The following is a 24,953-nucleotide window of genomic DNA, read 5'->3' on the forward strand; positions in this document are numbered from 1 at the left end:
AAATTACACAGACATATATGGATTCTACCAATCCACTGCACTTTGTCAATTTGAATGATCATTTTTTTTTCCTTGCATTGGCATCAGGCTACAAATTTCAGCAGAAGGGAACAGATAATTACATCAATTCTAGTATTTTGCTGGTATTTATTCAATCACTCCCCCATCACAACTCTCAGACAGATGACAGGAAAACTAGGAAGCTATCAGCATTTTAACTGCTGAATCTACCAGACACCAACCTTGACACATATTCAATAATAATAATATTGGTTTCTAACATAGGCACAAGGTCACAGAATTTCAAGGAGAAAGGTGGTGGGGAATATAGTGGATTATATCAAACCTCATATGTCCTTGGAAAGATTATAGAAAAGTTGATCTTAGTGGAATTTGAACTGAGAATATGAAGGGTTGTAATTAAAATAGAGCAAGTAATTTTATCTGGTACTATAATGTTCTGCCAATTTACCATTGATTATAATAGCTACAATAGCAATTACTAAGAACCAGTTGAAGATAGATGTGTTGTCTTTTCCCCATTGCTGACATGAACTAGCCCATGTTTAACATACTTGAACTAATCCATACACAATCAACTGATAGTTATCAAAACTTATTCAAGTGAACATATAAAATGTTTATTTTGTCCTTTCCTCAGTAGACTCTTGCCTAGTCTCACTTTTGTGTTTATTTTTACAATACAAGTATTTTTCCAGTGATTGAATCTTGTTCTTACTATTCTCTAGTGGAATTTTTCTCCTAGTACCAATTACAACCAAGATATTGAGCAGAATTATTTGTTTCTCTAGTTATTTATTTGATGCTATCTATCTAGCATCTGCAAGATTACAAACACGAAAAAGAAAAAAAAAACTGGTGAAATGGTTGTCTCAATTGAACAGATAGATGCACTCCTTCAATGTTGTCTTTTCCCCACTCACCAATGTGAACTAGTCCAGTCTATGTTTAATAAAAGGGAAAAGAATATGCCTCTGTCTTCTGTTTTTAACAATTATAATTCTAATGGTTTCTTTACAATGCAAAGTAAACAATCATTAGTCTTATAATTATTATTACAATAGTATAGGTGCAAGGTTAGAACTTAATGGGAGGGATTATTTGATAAAACTGATCTCAATGCTTGACGAGTGCTTTTCCTCTCAATCTCCAAAGGATGAAAATCAACTCGTGGGATATAAACACAGGATGTAATTAAATGTCACAAGACATTTTGACTGGTACTCTATTAGTTATCATTTATTACTATAAGCACATAGCCTGAAATTTCAGGAAAGAGGGCAAATCAATTATACTAACACCAATGCTCAACTGATACTTATTTACCCTGAAAGGATGAAAAGCAAAGTCAACCTCAGCAGCATTTGAATTCAAAATGTAAAGAAACGGAAGAAATACCAGCATTTTGTTCAGTGTGGTAACAATTCTACCAGTTTATCACTATTTATAATGATGATAATAATTGCAAATTTAGTTATATGGCTAGCAATTTCAGTGGGAGGGAGTAAATCATCATCATCATTATCGTTTAACATCCGCTTTCCATGCTAGCATGGGTTGGACGATTTGACTGAGGTCTGGCAAACCAGATGGCTGCACCAGACTCCAACCTGATCTGGCAGAGTTTCTACAGCTGGATGCCCTTCCTAACGCCAACCACTCCGAGAGTGTAGTGGCTGTTTTTACGTGCCACCGGCACGAGGGCCACTCAGGTGGTACTGGCAACGGCCATGTTCAAATGGTGCTTTTTATGTTCCACCTGCACAGCAGCCAGTCCAGCAGCACTAGTAATGACCTCGCTTGAATATTTTTTTTCACGTGCCACAAGCACAAGTGTTAGTAAGGCTAACAAGTAACGATCATGCTCGAATGGTGTTTTTAATGTACCATCATCAATCCCAGTACTTGACTGGTACTTTATTTTTATCAACCCTGAAAGGATGAAAAGCAAAGTTGACCTCAGCAAGCACTGAACTAACAATGTAAAGGATTGCAAATAAATATGAGAGGGCATTTTGTTTGACTCAAATTACACCAATCAATCATCCTTTGTAATACTCTTGATACCAACCTGCCTGAGACTGCACCTAGTTCTATGATACAAAAACCTTGTTTTAAAGTACTACTATTGGCACTCGGTTATGACAATGAGGGTTCCAGTTTGATCCAATCAATGGAAGCCTGCTCATAAAATTAACATGCAAGTGGCTGAGCACTCCACAAACATGTGTACCCTTAACAAAGTTCTCAGGGAGATTAAGTATGACACAATGTAACAAGGCTGGCCCTTTGAAATACAGGTACTACTCATTTTTTCCAGTTAAGTGGACAGGAGCGATGTGAAATAAAGTGCCTTTCTCAAGGACAATAAGTCACCGGGAACTGAACTCATGACCTTACAATTCTAAGCTGAATGCCATAACCACTAAGTCATGCACCTTCATGTTTCAAAGTAATCTAAAAACGTACTCTCAAAATTTCAGGTTGGTTCATGTTCCAAACATCATCATCATCATCTAGTGTTTTAAATCCAAGTTTTGTCCCCATTAACGGGGGTGGCCAGATCTACCTCAATGCCATAGCAACCAAGGTAGGCGGGTGCAGCCCACCCCAAACTTTGGGCGGGCTGGCTGGTGCCCATTCTCCTTTGCTATCATGAAGCTTTTTTTGAAGCAGAATTTTCTATGGGAAGCATGCCATTGCTTACCCCCAACCTCAGTTTGTAGACATGAGTGATCCCAAGACCAAAGCCTCTACCACAATTTTTAAGAAACGTGGTGGAAAACTAGCTCAGGAAGGCAGGGATGCTACTCCCTGAGACCTCTTTCGGAGCCCCTTTACCTATCAAACACCAGTTTAATAACTAACTACAAAAATATTTCACTAAATTTTTCATTATTTCCAAATTATTTGAAACAAAGGCAGTGTGCTTCAACAGAAATATAGTAACAAAAGGGTTAAAATCATAAAAGGATTGAGAGAAAATGTGGAATATCATCATCATAATTTAATATACATGTTTTATACCAGCATGGGTTGGATGGTTTGATAGGACTGCATCGTGCTCATATGGCTGCTTTTGCATGGTTTCTGTAGCTGAATGCCCTTTCTAATACCTAAGACTTTACAGCATGGACTGAGTGCGATTTTCATGCCAGCTTCACTATTGAGGTTGTCATGCGGTTTGCAGGACTACAGATTCTGGGGGAGGTGGGGAGTCAGTTTCATGTTCAGGGATGAAGGGATTACTATGAGAAGTGAGGAGGCAGAGCAAGGATCTGCATGACCACTCATTTCTAGTAAAGGAAAAGGGGAGAGGGAAAGAGAAAATTATCAGTAGTAACTGCAGGAGATAGATAATGACAATCTGGTACCTTGGTGGTCCCCACCCCTGCGAGACACGAGCTGAGGAGAAGGGAGTGGTAAGGCAAGCAGTTTGCAAGATTATATGGAAAGAATATTGAAGGAGAAGAAAAAAAATTAATAAATGATAATTAATGATAAAAGAGAATAAACTGGCAATCACTGAGATAAAGAAACCTAATACACCACTTAACAATGATAAGCAGCCATATCAACTGACCCCCACCCTGCGTTCCCTCACTGGGAGATAAAACAAAGAGTCAATGGTGGATGGGGACAGACAACAAAGAGTATGACACTAATGATTTCTAAAAATGGGACATGTCATAAAATCTCTTGGGAGAAGGTTCAGTTGAATCAACCCCAGAAGAATGATAGCCCAGTTGACCAAGGTTTAAACTCAGCATGTAAAGAGCTGTAACTAAATTCTGCAAAGCATTTTGTCTGAAAATCTAATGATCCAGCAAATTTTTAACATAGGCACAAGGCCACAAATTTGTGGGGAATGAGAACAGTGAAGTATATTGACCCCCCCCCCCCACCAGTTCTTGGCCAGTACTTTATTTCAATCAAATGTAGAAAGATGAAAGGTAAAGCAGACACTGACTAGTTTTAAACTAAAAGCATAGAGGGACTGAACTAAACTGTTAACTAAAGGCATTGTGTTACATTTTCTACCAACTGTGTCAACAATTGCCCCCAGATTGCCATTTAATTTGAATTTCTGTAGGTCTATTATTTAAAAATAGTACTGTTGTAAAATCAGGGTTTACTAAACTCAAAACAGAACCAAGAATGAATGCTTGAGAGAGTCAGAATGGAGTGAGGAAGAGGAAGAGAGAGTAAGACAAAAAGAGAATGGACATACACATACAAGCATAAAGACCAACATCTTTTTTAATGGTTTAACCTGGAGGAAGGTGCTGTGGCCATGTCTCTGCAGCCATCTAAGATCAGTAAGATTGCTGTGCTTTTTTTAACCTGGTCTAAGAAAAGGTTGAAGAATTAACCTTTTCATACATGACAGAGATTTATAAGGGCAGTGTTCAATTTCTAGTTTCCATAGAATATTCCTCCAAGAACTAAGTAGAATGAGGTTACAAAAATACATGGATTTTCTCCCAAAACAACAAAACATTAGAACTCATTATTTCTTATATATATTTCTTAAATGTATTGTGACAAGTGTAACCACTTAAATCTGATATTTTCTAATTCTACTTCCTCACTTAAGTAATACTATGTGGATTGCATTTTCATGGAAAAAAGCCTTTCCTGCATTCGTATACAACATGGTTGTCATTGAATGAGGAAACAGAATTAATGAAAAATAACTGATGCAAACAGAAATCAAGTGTTAATTAAAAATAATGATTCCTAGCTTAAGCACAAAACCAAAAATGTTTCCTGGGAGAAGGGAAATGAGATTAAATTGATGACAAATTACTCATTCTTATTCTATCACTCACAGAAGAATGAACAGAAGACTTGACCTATGTAGGGTTTGAATGTAGAATGTGGGGAAAATTGCAAAAAAAAGCATCACAAAGGATTTTGTACATCAATGCAAGTTAAAATAAAATATTTCTCAATTAACCCTTTTAATACCAACCCGCCTAAGGCCACTTCATGTTCTATAATGCAAACTTCTTGTTCTAAAATTACCTTATATAAAAATTTCGTGTTTAATTTAGAATTCAAACACCAGCCTAATAACACTAAATTTATTTCACTAAACACTTCATTATATTCGAAATTAAGTGAAGCAAAGGTAGTAAGTGTATTTCAACAGAAATATGGTAACAAAGGGGTTAAATAATTTCAACCATTATTCTGAGAAATTTAAATGAGTATTTTTAAACCAACAATAAAGTTTAGAGCACAAAGAAATGTAATAGTTTTTAGGATAATTCAATCAAACTGTATATATGTAATACTGATGTGTAAACTCTGAGAGAGTTTCGTGAGGAAAACGTAGGCCAATTAAATAGATTCTGTACTTGTTGGTATACATTTTATCAAACCCACCCCTCAAAGAGATAAACGATAAATGTATCCAGGGTGTGATGAGAAAAACAAAACAAAAAATAACTAGTGCCCTACATTTCTGCCACATGTTTTATTTAATATATAGTATCAATAATAAAACAAAATTATTCCATTTGATATTCTGTCATAACTAGGATATTTTTGTGACATTTAATGGGGGAAATAGGGCAATGTTAAACAGCAATCACTCGAAATTTAACAGAAAGTCAAAACTTACTGTAAAGCATCTGAAATGTTGATGGGAATGAATAAAATAAAGAAACTGCATTTAAATAGCTATCCTGTTTTGACAGTAAGGGTACATTTGTAAAGATGTACGTAAGTGCCAAAAACACCATCAGGGATGTCAAAATGGTTAATTTTATAGTCTTGTCTACATTTTAAAAAATTATTATTATTTTTTTTTCAGTTCAGTACACAATCACGCACACATATATATTCACATACATGCACGCAGGTGTTCATTTGAGAACGAGGTGGTTAAAACGGCTTCTTACCAAAATATTTTGGCTTTGCAAATTCGGGGAAATCTTCTTTGCGGTGGAGCGCCTTATGAAGAGCTAACATAGATTTGTGAAGACGTTTGAAATCATTGTAGCGTTTCCAGACATTTATCTAGAATAGAAGTAAAGAGAAAAACACCACTGTTGACTTGGTAAAACAACACGCTTGGGCAGTTGGGGGCGATGTATCTGTAGAGTATTCACAGCCAGCATTAGGGTGGCTGAATGATAAGTGATGATGGCAGTCAGGAGGATGAGTTGATTAAGGGTTTGGGCAGCTGGATTGAAACACACTGCTGTTGTTGTTTAGCCCCATAACAACTCTTGTCCAGCAGAGCTATGGTTAAAAGCATTCCAGTTATGACCAACCATCTCATTTTCACGGTATACCTAGAGCCATAATATCCAAAGTTTTCTTTTTTAAGATGGTAAGGTGAGGTTGGCTGCTGTTTCTAGCAAGATGAGTGACCAGGTTGAGGAGCTCCCAATTAGAAGTGGGTTGTTGCAGTATGTGATGGGATAGAGTGGCAGATTGGGGGGTGGGGTGGAATCAAGAAAGTGAAGGTAAGAATAGCTGAGGAAACAATAGTGAGATTACAATATGGATAATTAGAAGGTAACAAAAATATGGAGAGAAGGACAACAAGGAATCAGAGGGCATTAGAAGGAGAACAAGTGGGAATGAAAGAAAGTCTTGGTTGGAATGAACTAGAAAAAGAAAAGTTGGATGGGGTGACAACATGCACTAAGAGAGAGCAGAGGAAGAGAAAGAAAAATAGTAAGAATGTAAGAGGCAAGTAGGTAGGTGAATGGGTGATATTGCATGTGCGTGTGTTTGTCTGTGTATGAAGCACAGTAGGCAAGAAGGTATATTAGTGCTAGAGCCAATATGATATGGGACAAGAGTAGAGCCATATCCTAGGCTTGACAGAAAAGAAATCAGAGGTGGCAGACTGGAGTAGAGCCCAATTTACTACAGTGACTGAGAAAGGGAGGAAGAAAGTGAGAGAGAGAAAAGAGAGAGGAAGTAAAGAAAAGGAGAGTGAAAGTTGAGTAATTTGGCCGTCAAAAGACCATAGTAAAGGAATCATTTAACCTCAATTGAGTCTTCAATCAACTGACTTGGTCAGTTGCAACACTATGACATATACATACACACATATATATCATCATCATTGTTTAACATCCACCTTCCATGCTAGCATATATATATGTATATAAACACATACAAAGTGGTGTCAAAAAGTTCCCAGACTAGTTTTGTATCATGCCAACAGATTGCAGCATATGTTCGTATGTACAGTGAGAGTTAGCAGTGATCTTCATGAAGTGTGTGCTGAGTGACACCACTGTGTTTGCTTCACAAGTTGTGAAATTCGTGTTTTTGTGATCACGTATATGCTGTAGTCTGTAATTTTATCAAAGACAGGAACAAAGAGCCAACATGAAATTTTGCATTAAACTTGGGAAGTTTGCTACAGAGACATTGAGCATGCTTAGATAAGCATACAGCAATGAGGTAATGGATCATATGCAATGTTTCAAGTGGCACAAGACTTCAAAAGCGGAAGAACATCCTTGGAAGATGAGCAATCTGGAAGACCTGCCACAAGTGTCACCCCTGGAAATGTGGTAATGTGCATCAAGAATTTAACCCCCCAGGGCCAGACCATCAATCGAGAGCTCTACTGCCATGTTTTGAAGCGTCTGAGGGAGGACATTTGGTGAAAGTGAACAGACCTGTAGAGTGCAAAGAATTGTATTCTTCACGATGACAATGCAATCTGTCGCTGAGCTCTCCTCACTCCTGAGTTTCTCGCCAAAAACATGCTATCGCTTCCACATCCACCCTATTCACCAGATTCACTAGATTTAGCACTGGTGGACTTCCATCTCGTCCCCAAGATGAAAATTAAATTCAAAGGTTGCTGTTTTAACATCGCTGTTGAGATTCAGAGTGAATTATAGGTCTTCAACTCGCTTACAGAAAACGATTTCCAGGCCAGATTCCAAAAGTGGCAGGAACACTGGGACCAGTGTATTGCTGCACAAGATGACTATTTTGAAGGAGATGATGTTAAACTTTAGTTTAATTAAGTTATTTTTTTATCAAACAAACTAGTCTAGGAACCTTTTGATAATACCTCTTATATATATATATATATGAGCGTACATACATACACGCACTATACATATATATGGGTGTGTATATGTATGTGTGAATATGTTTATATACATACATATGTATACACATAGAGATATACATATATGTATGCACACATACAAACATACATATATATTATACAAACATATCTCCTATAATTACATACACAGCAACTACAGATTATTGTTACATGTTAAAGGTGTGTTAGTAGTAGTAGTAGTAGTAGTAGTAGTAGTAGTGGCAGTAGCAGCAACAGTTACAGCAAAAATATTAAGAATATATTCAAAGAGAAGAATAAAAGATAAAAACATTTTATTTCTTTTAATTAAAAAAAAGAACATCTTCTTCACTAAGATCTGTAATAGAATTCTTTACAAGTAGCTGTCTGGAATGATCTAAAAAGTACTGCTTGGAGTAAAATCACACATGATGAGGTTTCTAGATATCATATCATTTCCGACAAAGTATGACACCAATTTTCTATCGGATATTATTTTGCCAGCTGCTTATGAGCAGACGAGGAAGTATCAATGTATTCATTCTACCTGATCAAAACAGCAGCCAAATCTTCCTAAAATTACACCATGACATCATATATATGCATATGTGTGAGTATATGAATGTAGATATGTATATATATATATATATATATATATATATATATATACACGTGCAAATATGTATGTTGAAGAGTGTAGTTGGGAGTACACTATGGCTGAAAAAAGAAAGTGTGCCAAAATGATCACGGCTGAAACACCTTTGATGATTGTTCCACTCAATCAATTCCAGCTCTGGAGTTAAATAACAAGGTCTTGTATATTTCAACTAACTGTATCACACAGCTCCTACATGCCTGCACACACACAATTTCTTCCATCTTCCACTCCTGCTTTGTTACAACCCAGTAGTGACAAACACAGCAAGCCAGCCCGGAGGATATTTCCATTCAATGGAATGATACTTAAACACATGAATACATAGTATAACATGGAAACCGACAAATATTGGCACTAATACATTCTGCAGTATGTCTGGAATTTTTTTTTTGGCCTTTTTATCAGTTTCTCCTATAAACTCAATTTTGGGGGGTTTATTTTTTAGAACAGAGATGACCAAATATTTGTTTGGCCATCACAAATTTGGTTCTAAAATACATTCCTAGTGTCTGTACACTATAATAGTCTTTGTGTCAACACACAAAACACACCCTACTATATTAAAAACACTAATTATTGGACAATGTAGTTGACGATATACTATATCTGAAAAAAAAAAAAATGGATGGTCACATAGAATGTTTGAAGTCAACCTGGGGTTAAATAATTATATAACTGCACACCATAAAAATATATCTGAGGTTCTACAATACAACAGAAGATAACATTACAAGAAGTAATTTTTTGGCTAAGATACACTCACTCTCTTAACCCTTCTGACACCAACGAGCCTGAGATAAATTTGTTTTATAATGATTTAAATCAAAACCTCCCATCAAAATTTCATATTAATTTATGTTCCAAACATCAGATTAACAAGAACAAAGTTATTTCATTAAATTCTTCATTGTTTTAAAAATTAATTGAAATGACGGCAGTGTATATCAATAGAAATAAGGTAACAAAAATGTTAAAAGGTTCCAATGCTTCTCATCCCAGTTAAAGGTGTAATGATCCACCTTAGGAACCATTAGTTATTGTTGTTTCATACTCCTGGTTAGTCCAGGTGGAGCAAAAGTCACTAGTAGAACACAAGTCACTGATCAAACAAGTTTGGTGTGACTCAAAGATTGACCACTGGGGATAAACTAGACCTATGGTTTGTTGCAGAGTACATAGCACACACTGACAGGCAGCTGTGTTGTTCATGAGGTGACCACAGAAATGCTTAGGCTAGTCATCAATTACATCAAACAGTGACTGAGACTTTATGCTTCTGGTAAAAAAATCTTGAGTTACAATGGCCAATTTTTAAAATGGTATAGCTATGGTAAAATATCTTACTGAAACCAGAGATTTTCTACAGCACATCTATATCACATAGACTACAGTATGACAGTCTGGACATGCTGTCTGCAATGTCCAGACAGCTCCAGCTCAAGTGAATCACTAAAAGCAACGGTGTTGCTGTGTCTCCTCCTCTGCTTCTTGCACATAAAAATAGTCTGGAGACAAGATTAGTAAGATAATTCTGAATGTATCTTAGCTATAAACAAATCAGGCACATAGGTTCAATACTTAGCTAGTTAAGAACAACAAATACAATAAGGGCAGTTGTAGAGCAGCAGAGTGATTTTTGTACAGTCACTGCTGCAGGTAGTAACATTGTTGGTGAGATAGAATTTACAGTAAGCAGTATTTCTGAAACGAGAGTACCCCAGCATGGCTACAGTTCACTGATTGAAACCAGTAAATGAACATGAATCCCCAAAAGACACATAGGCTGTGGAGCAAAGTTCCAGTTTTAATCTCGATTCAGGATAATTCTGTATCTGGTTAACATACTAGTCTAATGCAGATAACATTCCTCAACTAGGGAAAGTGAAACATGTACAGCGAATTATACTTATTGCACACATACACAACATAGTGCCTGCAATAAATTTTTGTAACTCAGGATGTTAATTGGTACTCTTGTACCTCAGTCATTTCATATCTATAAACATTTTCAGTAATCATTAGCAAGAGGAAAAGTCAGGGAGTGTCTAGCATGCAGTTGTGTTGATAAGAGCTGATGAAGTATAGAGTTGAGTAACGTATTTAAAAATTATAGTTTAATAGGAGTAGGTGAGGAGTAATAGAATTTAAAACAAACAATTGTGACTAGGGGAGTTCTAGAAGGGATGCAGCTGTAGAAGTGACAGAAGGAAGGAAAGAAAAGGAAGACGTTAAGAAAACAAGTTGAAGAGACTGGGCGAGATTCTTGACATGTTCTAGTAGGAAGTAAATATGTAAGGAGACACACTAAAAGAGACTTGATTGATTAAACATTATTTAAGCAGCAGTAAAAGAGAAAGAAGATCAGACATAGCTGGGTGTCTGTGGCATGCTAACATGCTAAATGGCTGACATTCTGAATATATTGATCAGTTTACTTAACAAAACACCAACACACTTCAGTGATATCCTCAATTTTTTAAGTATGTTGTTAGCTGGGCATTGATGTTTCTAAAATATTTTAAAGTTCTAGAAGACCCTCAATCTAAGTAAAGAGGACTAAAATAACTTTGAAAAAGGCAACTTATGTAGGGTTGATATATAACCAGAAATGTAATGGTCTAACCAGGAGGGAAAATGTTATAGAAAGATTCTGGAAAATCCATCTGCAAGGGCTAAAATGTTGTTGGTCTTCGTAAATATTTTTTTAATAAGGTTGTCAGGATAAAAGGGGCAGTTCCCATGGTCTTTGCAAGCCCCTTGAAACATTTGAGACCGGTGCAGTTGATACTTAACTTGAAAACATGGCTCTAGTTTGAATGTTTAGATCAGAGTAAACACTTCAAAAGTCACCCTGAACATAAAATGATTCAGCAGACTTCACTTAACTCAGTAGTAATGAACCAGATGGACAAGAAGTTACTCAAATCATCCTATGTGACTCTCACATATAAATCAATGCACAGCTCCAGTTTCAAAATGTGAAATAGATAAGATATTTTATTAGACTTATTAGTCTCCTCCTGGGTAGGAGTTTATCACAAATAATATTCCAAAATTATCTGGTACTGATCCCTAAACATCCAAGTTAACAGACTTAGCGAAACTAAGTTAACATTCTAAATACCCCACAAAACAACTGTAGAGGATTTAATCACAAACCCTTTTGATATACTTTCCTTATTGATAAATAATACGCCAATTAATAGGAAGATCATTCTAAGATAGCTTTCACTTACTTTGTCTTAAAATAATTATTGCATAAGCCAATGAGCTGGCACCATATGGCTGCTCAAACAGCTGGAAATAGTGACCAAATAACAAATTACCATACTTAGAAAAGAAAAGATACATTTGATAATGTAGTTGTACATAATCCTAAACAGATGTAATAGTCATGTCAAGAATATATTCTGATTATAGGTCTGTTTGATCAGAGTCACCCAGCTAAACAATGACAATAATGACGATAATTATATTATTCAGTATTTCATAGACATATTAGTTCCTCCACTGTTAAAACTTGTTTTGTTTTTTGATGTTTTAGTCAGGAGGAAGGGCCTGTGTCCATGACCATTGCAAGTGTTCCAATGTTGGCGGGGTCAATGGGTGAGATTTGATTTCATTCAGTAGCATGCATGTACACACACACACACACACACATATATACATACATACATACACACACAAAGAAGGTGCTTTTAACCACAGATTCCCAAAATATTATATGTGGACTATTTGACCTCACAAGGCTCCCAGTAAAAAAAAACTTTGACAATACTGAGTTAAAACTTAATGATACTAATGTACTAACAAGACACATTGTGGCTTGTTTAAAAAATATATCTGTGCATGTGTGTGTATATGAGAGAGAGAGAGAACTTGTTATAGAGTGGTGTTTAGGGCCGATAATAGAGGCAGTATTTCAAAAGTGAAAAATATCAATGAACAAACTGGCAGGAATCAAACTATACATCTTTTGCTCTCTTGACAACTGTGCAATCATACATAATAATACTTGTTTCTAATTTAGACATAGGGGAGCAGTCAGTTCTATCGAGCCCTGTACTTGCATGGCATTTCATTGTCTCAGGAGCGATGAATGGCAAAAGCTGATCTCAGTGGGGTTTGAACTCAGAACATAATAAAAAGCTGGAGCAAGTACATTGAGGTATTTTATCTGACTGTCTAACAATTTTGCCAATCCAACAACCTTAATAACTAATTAAGGCATAAGGCCTCAAATTTTAGGAGAAAGGATTATTGGCTAAACTGATTCTAGTACTTTTAGTTTATCAACCTCACATGGATGAAAAGCAAAGCTAACCTTTGATTTGAACTCAGAACATAAGCAGCTGAAACAAATATAGCAGGGCCCTAACAATTCTTCTACTATAGGCACAAGACCTGAAATTTTGAGGGGGTTTGATAGTTGATTACATCAACCCTGGTGCTCAACTTGTACTTATTTTATCAATCTCAGAGAAATGAAAGACGAAGTTGACCTCAATGGAATTTGAATTGACAGTAAAGAGCCAAAACAAATGCTGTAAAGCACCTTTTTTGGTTCCATTATAATTGTCAATCCACCGCCCTAAATGATAATTTATGCACATGGCCAGCAATTTTGAGAGAAAGGGATTAGTCCATACCATCAACCCCAATACTTGACTGGTACTTATGCTATTGATCCCAATAGGATGAAAGTGAAGTTGGCTTCAGCAGTATTTGAAACTAGAATGTAGAGAGCCACAAGAAATACCTCATGGTATTTTGTCTCATGCTTTAATGACTGTCAGTCTATCATCCTAACAAATAATAATAGTTTCAAATTTGGGCACAAGGCCAGCAGGTTTGGTGGGAAGGGTATAGTCAATTACATCAACATCAGTGCTCAACTGGTACTTATTTGATCGACCTCAAATGGATGAAGGCTAAAGTCAACTTGGCAGAATTTTAACTCAGTTTGTAAAGCTAGAAGAAATACTGCTAAACATTTTGTCCAGTATGCTAACGATTTACCACTTCATTACCATAATAATAATAATAATAATAATCAAAATGCTGGAGTTTAACCCAGTTACCATAGTGTTTAAGTGAGTGAGATTACAACACTATTTCATGAATGGGAAGCCAGTCGAATGCAGAGTTAACTTCCGAGCCATTACTGAATCTCATTTACGGCCACATGGACTGGAGTAACATGAAATGAAAAGCTTTAGTATTTTGCTGATGAATACAATGCACCACCTGGTAAAAAAAAAAAAAAAGATGACCAGTACTAGAATGTCTTTGATTATAGGTCTGCTGGATCAAGCTTAATGTGAGGTTAAAAAAAAAACAAAAAAAAAAACAAGTGATAAGTGTTGAATAAAGTAAACATATTTGAAAATACCTATATGTTCAATGACTCACAAATTTCAGACTCATTTACTCAAGGCAGTAATGATTGTAGCAAGGACTGCACACAGTGAGTGAAGGTACAATTACTAGAGCTACTTCCAGGGTCAATAGCAGCACTGTAAGTTAAATATGTTTACTCCTTAATTATACTGTATCCTTGCTCCAGTTAATACAACTACTTCTAGCCATCCTGTGGTAACGTACTGACTTAAGACTGGTTGCTACGTTGAATAGGTCAAAGAGCTACATTGTCCAAACAATACACTACAAAGCATTAATGTTGTTGTTAGTTAGCCATAGGTCATCCCTGACCAAGCAGACCAACAATCAATAACATTCAAGCCATGATCATCCTGTCTTTCTAAGGGCGTCTAACACTGCATTATTTAGTGTGTTCTTTGTTGTTTGAGCTAGTGGATTTTATCTGAAGATTTGTGCTGGTATTTCTAGCATAGTAAGTAATCATGTAGTAGCTCCCTAATGTTGTTCTCGCACAGTGAGTACTGAATATGTAATTTAAACAACAGTCTTCAAATAAGAAGAAAGAGGGAAAGAAATATACAATATATATCATGGAGTTATTTGCTGTCCCCTTATGTTGTTTGTGAGATTTTATAATAAAACCGTTTGGAATTACGGAGATGTACTTGCATAGCAAGTGACCTGATCTGAGATCATGCGCTGCAACGAAAACAATTGCAGCGTGGAGTGTGTTTATAAGCCATTTAAGGAACACACAAAAACCGTTAGATTCACTTCAACATTTAAATTTAATTTGTCATCAGATGCAGCACAGAATTTTGTCAGTGAACAGGTCGTGGTCTCAAAGCGACAAAAATATTTTGACAAATTAAATTTAAATGTTGAAGTAAATCTAATGGTTTTTGTGTGTTTCTTAAATGGCATATAAACACCTTCCATGCTGCAATTGTTATAATAAAACCATTTTATTTTTAATATCTTTTCATCAGAAGGGAAGGTAGGAAGGAAGGTATCCTCAAACTGGAGGCCAAACAAAAATGCATACAACAGAGTGGACTATACTAAGAGCATCCGAGGTGGTAGATGATGGTATGACATATTAAGTCAACCACCCAAGTAGATCACAGCAGGATTTCAACTTAGAATGCAAATACACACATAAAGATTCTGCTAAATATACATAACAATGAATGAAAAAGCCAGTTATGAATTATGAGGTAGAAGTTTAAAGGTATGTATCTTGTTGTAAAAAGTTTTAGCTATAGCACTGAATAGGTTTATGGCCATATAATAACTTACACCTTTGTTGACTAATCTATATATATAAAGCTGAAGTTGTCTGTGTATGGCAGGTTTGGTAGCCTTCAACTAACACTATCTCCACCGAGACCCTGCGGTGCAAGTTGACCAAAATTGAGAGTATGATAGAAGAAGGCTTGCTCTTCCTTCCGTAGAAGGAAAAATTCAAATCGGACCATGTTAACACCAAAAATTATTTACATCAAAAAGGTGATTTTTTTCTATGAAAATCCCTATTTTTTACGATTTTTTTTACTACTGTGTCGCCATTTTACGGTGTATTTCAACCAGAAAAATGTTCACTTAAAGGGAATAACAAGCTACATAATGCAAAATTTTTACTTTTCAAAAACTCCAATTCTAAAGGGTCGAAAAGAAAACAAGCCCGAGCAACGCTGGGCTATACTGCTAGTCATGGAACAAACAAAAAATTTTTAATCACAGTGTCTTTGTTTCTAAAATAAACAGTTATTTGTTAATAGTCATAATCTGAAGATAACTAATATGTTTTCTTGGCAAAACCAATTCCTCACACTGATCAGACATCTGAGTTAGTGCATTTAAAATGCACAAAAATATTCTGGACTACTTAAATAAAGGACTTTTTTTAAAGAAGTAAACCTTCATTTACCAACACTTTCTAGCAACTAGTTTTAGTTGAGGACTCCCCCATAACTTCTCAATCACTACTGCCTCTATCTAGACCCATATAATGCATCCATCTCTTTTCCTCTCACACATCCACTGTCTTAACTATCAGAGCTCAAATTAAACACTCTCCTTAATATTTTCTGCTTCAAATTATATTCCTGTGTAAAACTGCCTTTCTGTCAAGGTTTCTCCACAAACTTTCATGTTACACATTGGCTTCATTCATGTATTTTTAGCTCCTGCATTGATAAAACTTTTTAAAGGGATTTTGGGCATCGTTCCTTTTCTTCATAACAAATAAAAAACAGTCCCTAAACTCTTATTTTAGTGTTAATGTGTGATCCTTTATCTTGTGAAAGAATATACCAAAATCTGTTGTTTGATTACTGAGACAATGTTAACCTTAGAGATTTGGATTTATGGCAATGTCCTATTACTAGAAATTATATTTGAATTCCCAATCTTATTTTTGTTCATTGTTTTTTTTTTTGACCACTCTAAATAGCAGCTGACCTTTGTAAATTGATAGTCTTTAAAAAGACCCGAATCAACTATTGCTGTTTGTTTAGTGAATATAATTTAGAAATGCAGACAATACACAAGCCAGAATACTGCATGCACAAAAGTAATTCAGGATTATAGGATTAGTAAAGAATCTGTTATAGATAAGGTGTCTCTTAGTAGAAAAAGATGTAGCTCACCAGATTTTATTAAAAATAATGCTGTAACACACACACACACACACACACACACACACTCTTACTTGCACTGTTTGTGTCAAATTAATTAAGTCAAGTTAGAAACAAAGTTTTTGTTATTGTATTTGCTTAGAGATGTTAAATAATTTAATCAGGACTAAACTATGAGCACTTCTATCATAGCCTGAGATTCTTACAATGATTTGTACATGGCACTAAATAAAACTCATTAATTACTACTGACAGAAGTCGTAAAGTAACAGACTAAATGCCTGACTACATTTCATTACTTTTATATTTTGAATTCCAATGATATCAGTGTTAATAAACAAAGAGCTAGTCCTATACTGAGAGCAGTACATTTGATTATACTTACAAAACCAACAAGTTAGAAACTTGTGAGTTAATTGGTGACCTCACTAGTACCATGTACATCCAGTAAAGAAGTTCGTATTAGGAAGGGAATCCAGCCATTGAAATCATGCGAAAGCAGACATTGGAGCTTGGCACAGTCCTTTGGTTTGTCCAACCCATGCCAGCATGGAAGACGGATATAAAATCATGATGATAATGATATTGCTAGCTGTATACAGGTGATCTGCTTTTATTTACAATTAGACAGACTCATTAGTGAGAGTGGAAAGAATGGCAGATCATGAACAAGTGCAACAATAACAAGAGAATGCAATCTGTCATCTGATCACCAAACAGTCTGACACCCTATCAACTGAGCCAGTCGAGACTATGATGATAATGGATAGCCTTAGAGAGATATAGCTTACATAATGTTGATGTGTCAGAGAACTTGGTAAAAAAAAAAAACCTCTGCAAATCATTTAAAAGAAAAGGTCTATATTTATCCCCATCTGCTTCTCTCATCACATCTGGCTGATAATGGTGGTGGATACACTGAAGAAAAGGAATCTACCCTTAAAACTTTTGTTTCAGTTACGATGGTTTAATACACCTATCTCACTCTCACTCCTTTTCTCTTCCTCCTTATCATCATCATTCCTGTCAACTCTCCCTCCTCATCAGACTTTTCTAACTCATTATAATAGTCAATATCATAATTAGTAAATGCAATATTATTTTTATTATTTTCATTAGTAATATTAGCATGCACATTTTCTTCTACAGATTTGCCAAACCATACCTGTACAAATTTTGGAAAGTACAAGAATTTTAGAAGCAAGGGCATGCATACATACATGCATATACACATACTCACACATATGTGTGTGTGTGTATATATATATATTTATATTTAGAAGAATAACAGTGGGTTCATAAAATATACAATAGGAATGATAGTAAGTTCATAAAATACACAACCTGATTTAATTTTTTTTTTTTTGTATTTTTCCAGAAAACGTTAGAAAAATGCAACAACATGCAATGAATGAATAACAAGAAATAACAATTAAAAATAAACAAGAAATAAAGATAAAGACCAATCAACTCCTGAATAGAAGTTCATCTTTTTTTATACCATGGGTATTAATATGACTGATACTCTTTTCTAGCTTCTGTTGTGTTAAACAGATGACAGTACAGAACAGGATTGGATACTAATCCAGAACAGGTAATTTATCCACAAGTTGATAGCTATTTTCCATAATTTTATAACAGGGATAATGCAGAATTACATTGCATACTTCTTAAAAAAAAAAAGAGTTGTCTGAGTCCTTAAAAAATCTAACTTATTTTTTAATAAGAAAATACGAGGGTAGTCTATATTTGAGAAAAAGGGCTTATCCCTCTGAATACATTTTGGTGTGATATTTCAACCAGATGAGCCAATGAGGTAGCCTCTCTCTAAACAACAGCTCAACCTACAACTAGTAGCAGTTTCCTTCAAAGACATTTTCTTTTAATGAACCCTTTTTCTGGAGGTTCTATGACTGGTGAAAGAGAGGGAAGAATGTATCCTCAAACTATAGATTTGCTCTGACTGCTTGCAACAGAGTGAACATGGCTAAATACATCTAACACTTTTGTTACCAAATTCCTGTGGCAATACATTTTGTGAGTTCTGATTTGTTTTGAAAATAACAAATTAAATAAAATAATTCATTATTAAGTTGGTGTTTGGAACACAACATGAAATTTTGATGGAAAGTTTTAATACAGACCACATTAAAACAGAAAGCTTGTAGCAAAGAATCAGGATGAGTCTCGATCAGATCAGTATCAAAAAGGTTAAGGTGTATGTGTTAAACTGGGCAACAGATTAAATCTCTCATCCAAATAGGCCATGGTGGGATTTGATCTCAGAACACAAAAAGCCATCAAAAATACTGCAAGGCATCTGGCCTGATACATCTTTTTTATATCAATACTGAAAGGACGAAAGGCAGAGGACAATCTTTCCAAGATATGAACTCAAAGTACAGATCAGTATAATTACTGCAAAGCATTCCAGCTGATGTGTTAATGGTTCTGCTACTTTTCCACTTTTCATAAATGGAAGAAGAAACTGAATAATGCATTCACATGCATGTGTGGTAGGAGTGCAACATATGGTGGTTGAGGTATTGTGCATGCTGCCACACCCAATACCACCAAATTTCAAGCAGGTGTATAACAAAAGGTTTCCATTAAGATATGTGATTAAATTAATGAGTAAAGTTAATATCTATAATGAATTTGTCATTTTCGATGGGTGTGCAGCACACACCTGGCACACCCAGAATATATACCCCTGATATTTAACTTAGCTGTTCGGCAAAAGAGACCGATAGAACAAGTACTAGGCCTACAAAGAATAAGTCCTGGGGTCAATTTCTTCAACTAAAACCCTTTAAGGCAGTGCTTCAGCATGGCCACAGTCAAATGACTAAAACAAGTAAAAGAATAACTATAAAACTATATTTGTACTTTGACTGACAGAATTAGTATGGTGCTTGATAAAATGCTTTGCAAAATCTATTAACAGTTCTTAATGTTCCAGATTACTGATGTCAGCTTTAACTTCAATGGTCAATTTAATGGACCATTTCAACCAAACCACAACACAACCCAGAGATCTCTGGTTCCAGATATACCATGTCTGCCTAGCTGAGAATCATACAGCACATTTTGATATGCAGTGTGGCTACTCGTGACATATACTCCCTCCACTGTCCAGTCTGTAGGCTATGTGTGTGTGTGGGAGGGAAGCAGAGGTAAGCATGATGGACTCTATCAGAATACAACTGCTGCTTGGGTAAATTCAGCTGACTGTTAGACATTCTTCATATCCTGCTAGCATTAAGTGACTGACAATTATCTGGTAAATATTAAAATATCAGAAGCGATTTATAGTATATAATAAGGAGTCTAATTAGTCATGGAGTTATTCAGAAAATGATAGATACTATGTAAATTTATCACTAAACTCTCTTACACTTTCCTATCTCAAATCCGAGATTATAATGAACCCTTTTGTTACCACATTTCTGTTGAAAAACACTGCTTTTGTTTCAATTTTGAAAATTATGAAGTATTAGGTAAAAAAAATTTTTCCATCAGTTGGTTGGAAACAAATTAGCATGGAGTTTTGAGAGATTTTAATTTAGATCACTTTAAAAAATTAAGTTTATATAGAACCAGAGCCAGTTGCAGGTAGGTTAATATTAAAAGTGTTAGCCTAGTGGATTCCGCACCATAAGTCTTTTTCATTCTGAATTGTACTTTTGTTTCACTAATTGAAGCAATGTTTTATGGCTAGATGCCCTTCCTGTTTACCAACCCTTTTAATCACCTCTTACAACATGCAGGGATATGGTGTACCTAGTCTACAATTGGGATATACACACTGAATCACAAACAGTACTTATTTGAGAATAATTATTGTTACTGTTGTGAAGTTGGCATTGTGCAAAGTTTTTTTTTTTTTTTGCAAAAATTAAATCTTTCGTTGATTTTATTTCTCTTTTTAACAGACATTGCTAATATTCTAGCGAATGGCATCAAACTATTTCAAACCTCGTACTTTGAATTATCTCTTGGCATTTCAAACATAAATGCTGCCAGAATCAACTTATCCTTCCATCACTCTAGAGCTAAAAGATCAACCTCAGTCATGTATCAAGGTTGATTTTATTATCTGTACTCCATCTCCAAAAATTGTGTGGCTCAGTGCCAATGTCAGAAAACATCATCATCACTGTCTGCATTTTCATTAACATAAAATACAACATTCTATACACGTAGCTATTGTCCCAAGGAATAATTTAAATGCTACAACCATACAATTTTTTCTCCTCACTCTAAGATATTTAAACCTCATTTCTATATAGGGCAACCCTCATAATCATCATCATCATCATTAAAACAATCTGACTGACCTCTGTTATACTTTCTGGTAGAGTTACAGTAAAGACCTGAAAAGACAAAGAAAAAATTATAAAATTATTATTTTGGAAGATGGTTGAATCTCCAAACAATATTCTTTTTCTTTTATTTAAACAATTTAACACTAACATTCTAGCCTAATATTAAGTGGGGGATGCATTATATATATATATATATATATATATATATAATATATATATATATATATATATCTGTAATATAAATATGTGACAATTATTCGGTTGCCTTAATAAAACTCCGAGTTTCGGATGTTGGGGCAGAAATCTGCTCCAGCATCTCATCAGTTATCAAGGCAATCAAAAAATGCTATGAAAATGACCGTTAAACAAAACGAAATTACTATGTTATTGACCGTTTTTAAGACAAAAGAGCTATTAGAATGACCGTGAAATAAGGGGAGAAAGTAAAAAAAGTATAAAAGTAAAAATGCTGATAGAAATCGCGTATGCACGCATGTACGTACATACACATGCGTGCACATACACCCACGTACGTGTGCCTATATGCATATACTCACGTGAAACACATACATGTACACATATACATATCTGCACATGCACGCACACACACACACCTATACGTGTGTGGGGGGGGCTGCACATGTGTATATATGTACATGCATGCATACATAATTTCTATGGGCATTTTTACTTTCTTCCCTTCAGTTCTTTCCCCTTATTTAACGGTCATGCTAATAGCTCTTTTGTCTTAACAACGGTCGATCACATTGATGAAATTTGATGATGCAGATTTTTTAGAGCTGGATACTCATTGTCACCAAAGATGATGATAATATATATTTTGAGACAGGAAGAGAGAAGCTGTGGGCTTGGTAAGCCACCAAAGAGCGCAGTAGCTCTTTTAACAACTGACAGCAGATATAAGGTGCCCTTTAGCTCTAGCACAAACACTATCTCTAGGCCAGTGGAATGTAAAATACAACCAAGTCCATGCTGTGAAGGGATAACAGAGAAGATAAACAACCAGAAAAAAAATTAACAAAAAAGTTAAATATGATGACACTGAGATTTGTCTAATTCATGCAATTAACACAATAAACTGTGATTAAGTGGCTAACTGGCAAAGTATAGGAGAATACTTTACAGTACTTGTTGCAACTCTCTGTACTCCGAGATCAAATCCCACTGAACTTTGCCTTTGATTCAATCTAGTGTGGTGAATTGGTGGAACAGTATGAATAGCTGACCAGATGCCTTGCCATATTTGCTCCAGCTCTTTGTACTCTGAATTCAAATTCCACCAGAGTCTACTTGTTTTAACCTTTTAGTAATCAGGTTAAGCATTTTGTCTTATTTATTCACATTGTTTTGAATTAATCTTGCAGCTTTGATGTGACTGTTTGCTTTTAGAATGACATTGTAGAGTAGGGGGTGAGAGGCCAAATCTGGCCAGTTTAAACATTGAAGGTTTAACACCCCCATCTGGCATTTTAAGTAGCTTTAACAGAGTCTGCTCTGTTTTAAGAACTCAAACCTGGTCTCTGGTGTAAGGGTACCTTCCTCTTTCCACCCTCCCACCACCAGTTTCACAGGCCTTGTAAATTGGATATTACCTTCCTTCATGGGTACTAAGTTCCTTCTCGATTAAAAAAGGAAAAGAAGATAAAAAATCTAATACATATCACAGATGTGACTGTAAATACATTCCAATACTGATCTGTAAATAAAACAACTTAACTGTCATGTGTATGGATGACCCAAATAATGAGCTCATAGTTTTAAACTGAGAAAAAAAAAACAAAAAAAAAACACAACTAGACTTAATGCAGGTATGGCTGTTTGTTAAGCTGTCTTAACAATACATGATTTAGATTTGGTCTAACTGCATGGTATTTTGACAAATGTCTTCTATTATAACTTCAAGATGACCAATGCCTTGCGAATAAAATTAATACACAGGAATTGTGTGAAAGTCTGTCATTTGTGTGTACATGCATGTGTGTTTGTTTAATGTGACTGCTGGCTTTACGTGAACAGAGCTTGAAAAATGGTATTATAGGTTTATGTTCAGTAACTTAGCAGTGCATTAAATACGGATTAATAAGAAAAGTACTAGACTTAAATAACTACTATAGTCGATAAGATTGGTTAAAACCTACAAGGAAGTAACCCAGTGTAGTCACAGTCCAATGACTAACATGTGTAAAAGAGACTTCACAATCTAGTAGAATTAATCAAATAGCCTCAGTAATATATAATTGGAAATTTCAAAACAAAATTAAGCCACTATCATCACCACTTTTAAATGTCCATTTTTCCTTGTTTGGTATGGGTCAGATGAGATTCATCGAGGCAGATATTCTATGGCTAATTGCTTTTCTTGTTGCCAATCCTCTCGTTTCTAAGAAAGGTAATATTTTCACCAAATCAGGATGTTTCCACAAAAGATAACAAACAAGTGTCACTGCTTATATGACAAAAGTTTGTTTCTGATTAATGCACAAAGTCTAGACAAGTAAACACAAATGCAAATATATTAGATTTCTTCTGAGTCTCAGACTACCAAATTCACTTAGATTTGGTCAATCTGAGGCTCTAGAAGCAGACACTTGCTCAGAGTGCCACACAGTGGTATTGAACCAAAAACCATGTGGTTGCAAAGTGGACTTCTTAACCACAGCCATGCTTGTGTCATATTTAGAACATTTAGGACAAAGACCACATCTCCAAATATTCAACTCATAATTCAAACTGAACATATTCTGGTTACCAGTTCAACAACAACAACATATGTATTATTGCAAAACTCAGTTGTTAAGATGCTGGCTTGTTGATCAGAGAGTTGATGATGGTCCATATCCTGTCACAAATTTTGTGTCCCTAGATAAGTTCAGCTGGTTGAAGCAGTTGATACTTCTCAGTTTCAATGACTTCATAATTGTAGAAAATACAAAACTAAAACCAACATGGTTTTACCCCTGTTACAAATAAGAAGACTTGAAAGGAATTATTTATTAATTTTAGCCTTCAAACACTACCCAATCTTTACAGCTGTTATCTACCTCTCCTCCTCCATCACCAATCTCTTACTCCCCCATACACCCTTGCAACCTCTACCCACTCACACTTCTGTTTCCTCTGTCTCCCCTCACTTCTACTACCTCAAAGATGCACCCTGAAACCTCAATATCACTATTTCTATCTTTCCCTGCTTCACTTCCACCCTCTCTTCTAAAATGTGAGGAGCCATGCAGCTCTTCTACAGTGAGAAACCTGTTTGCCACCGGCCCCTTTTCTCATATCTTAACCCCTCATCTCCTAGCATAAAGCCATCTTCCTAAGAGTTCATAGTCTCAAAAACTGCATGGCAACATCATTAGTGCTGGTGGCACAAAAATGCATCCAATACACAGCATAGAGTGGTTGGCATTAGGAAAAGCATGTGAAAGGGGACACTACAGTATCATGCAGTACTTGGATCAATCAGATCCTGCCAAACCATTCAACCCATGCCTGCATGGAATATGGACATTAAATGATGATCATAATGGTCATAACTGCTTTTTTTTCAATATTTCTTAAAAGGAAAAAAATATTTAAAAAATTCTTTTCACCTTTTCTTGTCTTGTTCTTAATTGCTTTTAACTTCTCTTAACGTCCCTTAATTTATTAAGTTACAGTACTTCATCCATCTCCCTTACCTCTCCTACTAATGGTATTACTCTGTTGTCTTTCTAGAATGATTATTATTTGGTAAAAAAATAAGGCAAAAACCAAGCCAATGTTGCAATTTTCAATGATACGTGTATGCATACAACTACAATTGCTTCTAACAGACACAAAATTAA

At 35.4% G+C, this 24,953-nt stretch overlaps 1 protein-coding gene across 3 annotated transcripts in view; it reads right to left on the reverse strand.

Annotated features, from left to right (window-relative positions):
• Positions 1–24,953, reverse strand: part of LOC115217016 (ribosomal protein S6 kinase delta-1) — a 72,352-nt gene that overhangs the window by 26,345 nt on the left and 21,054 nt on the right. Inside the window, exons 2-3 of one of the 3 annotated variants that reach the window (XM_029786542.2) lie at positions 21,118–21,153; positions 5,931–6,048 (exon numbers count right to left, since the gene is read on the reverse strand). In XM_029786542.2, coding sequence (XP_029642402.1) covers positions 5,931–6,048; positions 21,118–21,153 — 154 coding nt within the window. Of the gene's footprint in view, positions 1–5,930; positions 6,049–21,117; positions 21,154–24,953 lie in introns of those variants that run through there. The other 2 variants (XM_029786543.2, XM_029786544.2) reach the window with 2 other exon arrangements.

This window comes from Octopus sinensis, linkage group LG11 (genome assembly GCF_006345805.1).
Source record: "Octopus sinensis linkage group LG11, ASM634580v1, whole genome shotgun sequence".
Lineage (NCBI taxonomy): Eukaryota > Metazoa > Mollusca > Cephalopoda > Octopoda > Octopodidae > Octopus > Octopus sinensis.